General features: G+C 34.2%; 1 protein-coding gene across 1 annotated transcript; it reads left to right on the top strand.

Annotated features, from left to right (window-relative positions):
* The first annotated feature begins 1,345 nt into the window (after window positions 1–1,345).
* On the top strand, window positions 1,346–2,561 carry LOC113315251. The gene is made up of 5 exons (XM_026563555.1): window positions 1,346–1,464; window positions 1,547–1,762; window positions 1,852–1,911; window positions 2,001–2,081; window positions 2,168–2,561. The coding sequence occupies exons 2-5, from the start codon at window positions 1,682–1,684 to the stop codon at window positions 2,246–2,248; spliced, it is 303 nt and encodes a 100-aa protein (XP_026419340.1). The 5' UTR covers window positions 1,346–1,464; window positions 1,547–1,681; the 3' UTR covers window positions 2,249–2,561.
* The last annotated feature ends 485 nt before the right edge of the window (window positions 2,562–3,046 follow it).

The raw sequence follows: 3,046 nt of genomic DNA, 5'->3' as shown, positions 1-3,046 counted from the left end.
AACAAACGATAATCATGTGAAAACTTCAAAGTAGATTTAAAACAAAACATGTTAAGAACTAGGAATTCATCCTCAATCAATAAGAAAATTAGCTACTCATGATAAGGAGTTCACACAAAGAATAAAGAAATGAGAAGTGTTGTGTGTCTAAAGGTGTAAAAGTGTATAAAAGTGTGTAGAGAAAAGTAGAGAACTTCTCTATTTATTGGCTTCAATTTCCTAGCAATCTATATTATAAAAAGAAGTGGTGTTTGTGTAGACTGACAAATCCGACCATCGATTTCGTCATCCTGCGGCGCAGATCAAAAGTTGGGAGAGGGATATTTTCGAGCGTCGGATTGGAAGACTAAACAAAAACACGTTTCCTAATACAACTCCAATTCGTTACTATGGTGTTAAATTGTTTCCTAAGACAGACCGAACATCCAGTTTCCGATTATTGAACAAACACCAAAATTAACTGGGTTTCCTAATCCGTGTTTTGGTTTTGTTAGGGTCCCTAATAATAACTTTTCCCACTGCCGTATGGTTTCTTACTATAGAACTGTTTCCGGTAACAGATAGGTCCGTAATTCTGAAGCGAAAAAAAACCTATATAAGAGTCTAATCATCTATTGGTATTGGATAACAGTTCTTTGATTCAGTTATTTGGTATAGACAAATAATTACACATATGGATAGGCAAGGATTCTTTGATTTACCAGCATATTGATAGGCAGGGATTCTTTGATTTACCAGCATGTAATTTTTGATATATTTAAAACAAATCTGTGTTACGCAGTTCGCTGAAGGGTCATGCAACGATATGGAAGCTAATCAATTCACCATCGAAAAAGAGCCTAAAGAAAAGGAAATTTCAAAAGCAAGATCCTTGGCGCAACAAGCACGTGGTATTGGATAACAGTTCTTTGATTCAGTTATTTGGTATAGACAAATAATTACACATATAGATAGGCAAGGATTCTTTGATTTACCGGCATATTGATAGGCAGGGATTCTTTGATTTACCAGCATGTAATTTTTGATATATTTAAAACAAATTTGTGTTACACAGTTCGCTGAAGGGTCATGCAACGATATGAAAACTAATCAATTCACCATCAAAAAAGAGCGTAAAGAAAAGGAAATTTCAAAAGCAAGATCCTTGGCGCAACAAGCACGAAGAGTAAGAGAAAAACAAGAAAAAGAGCAACAGGAAAGACACAAACAAGAATCGCAAAACAGTCAGATTCCCCAAACAGCATCGGTCACTGATTCTGTGATTCAGAAAGGTTTACTTGCACCTGATCAAAAGAAGGAAACTTCAATATTAAGATCCTTGGCACAACAAGCACGAAGAGAAAAAGAAAAACAAGAAAAAGACGACAGGAAAGACGTAAACAAGGATTGCCAAACAGCCAGGTTCCAGAGATAGCATCGGTTACTGATTCTATTGCTCAGAAATGTGTCCTTGGACCTGATCAAGTAAGTATAATTAGTTATCATACTTAAAAACAATGTTCAAAGGTAATTGAATTAAAAATTTGTCTTTTTCAAATTACTGAAGAAGCATGAAGTCGTGTGCAATCTAAACAATCCACACCTGAAAGTGAGAGGCAAAAAAATAAATAAATCAAAACTACAATCTCTGGCACAACAAGCACGTCGAGCAAGAGAGAAACAAGAAAAGGAAAATCGGGAAATGGAAATTCAAGAATTGCAGAATATGCAACCTAAACAAAAAGTATTAAATTGCAATCAATTCGCCATTCAGAGAGCTAAGGTGTTATTTCATTCAAAAACTACTTAATCTTGCGTTTAAAAATATGATTACTTTCTAACGTTTAATCACTCACTTAATTAACTTGACAGGAAAGGATGCGAAGGTCCCAACGGGAACGTCGCGCCAAATCGGAAAATAAAGCATCAATGGTAAAGCCTGGGTTCATAACCATAGTAATATTTCGTAAACAAAGACGCTGATATTAAACAATATTGATTTTTATGATTATAATTTACAGGCATTCTGCTTGTCGCAACAAGCACGTCAACGAATAGAAACAGAAAAAAAAGTTATCCGACCATCAAAAGAACCGTCGATGGTACCGTTCTAATTAACTGTAGTATCTAATATTTTGTTTAAAAAAATATACTAATTACGATACCAGTCGTTATTTAAAATTGACAGGCAAAATGCTTGGCACAAAAAGCAGCACAAAAAGCACGTAAACAAAGAGAAAAACAAGAAAAAAACGGGAAGGATCCATAATAAAAGAAGGTGGGCAATCTGTTATCAAAATTCATGGAAATCAGTAGCATTGATATGGAGGTATGAATACAAATCTAAAAGTATATTATAGTATATTATAAATAGCTTACACATTAAATTCATACACAGGAACATATAAGAATACATTCAATGTTTGGATTCGTATGTATTGCAGATATCCCTCAAATTTAACACCATCAGAGTACACATAAAGATACATTGCAGGTAGCCGAAATATGGAATACATTGGCAATGTCGTTCATTTTCTAAATTAAGGTTTGTCTAGTGATACCTATAGGTTACAAGACCAACATATTACTTATTTATTCGATTCAAAGCCTAATAAATTTATCGCATTAGGCTACACCATCATTTTTGGGTCGTGTAAGTATGGATTGGGCAATGTATAGGTTAAGGCATGCTTACCTGTTGTGAAGAAGCATGTATGAAATTTGTGAACTCAAAACTATGTTGCAGTAATTGCTAATAAATTATGTTTGTCAAGTAATTGACTCAAAGGAACTAGATACTACTAGAAGAGAAGTAAATGCAGGTGGTAGCTCACAACAAACTAACGTTCAAATGAAAAACAATAATTAATCCACAGGAAAGTATGAGCTGAATAACAATAAAGGAAAAGGAAATATCGATCAAAAAAAAAGGCAAATGAAAACCAAGCGCAGATTCCTTGAAAAGGAATAAATATTGATCAAGCTTTAGGAAATAATGAAGAGACTTTGACATGTTAGGTACGATCCAAGTGCAGTTATTCAACCAAATGCTAGGGAGTGATACCTT

Source organism: Papaver somniferum, chromosome 10 (assembly GCF_003573695.1).
Source record: "Papaver somniferum cultivar HN1 chromosome 10, ASM357369v1, whole genome shotgun sequence".
Classification (NCBI taxonomy): Eukaryota; Viridiplantae; Streptophyta; class Magnoliopsida; order Ranunculales; family Papaveraceae; genus Papaver; species Papaver somniferum.
The sequence above is the reverse complement of the archived record's forward strand: the minus strand, read 5'-3'. Positions and strand labels throughout refer to the sequence as shown.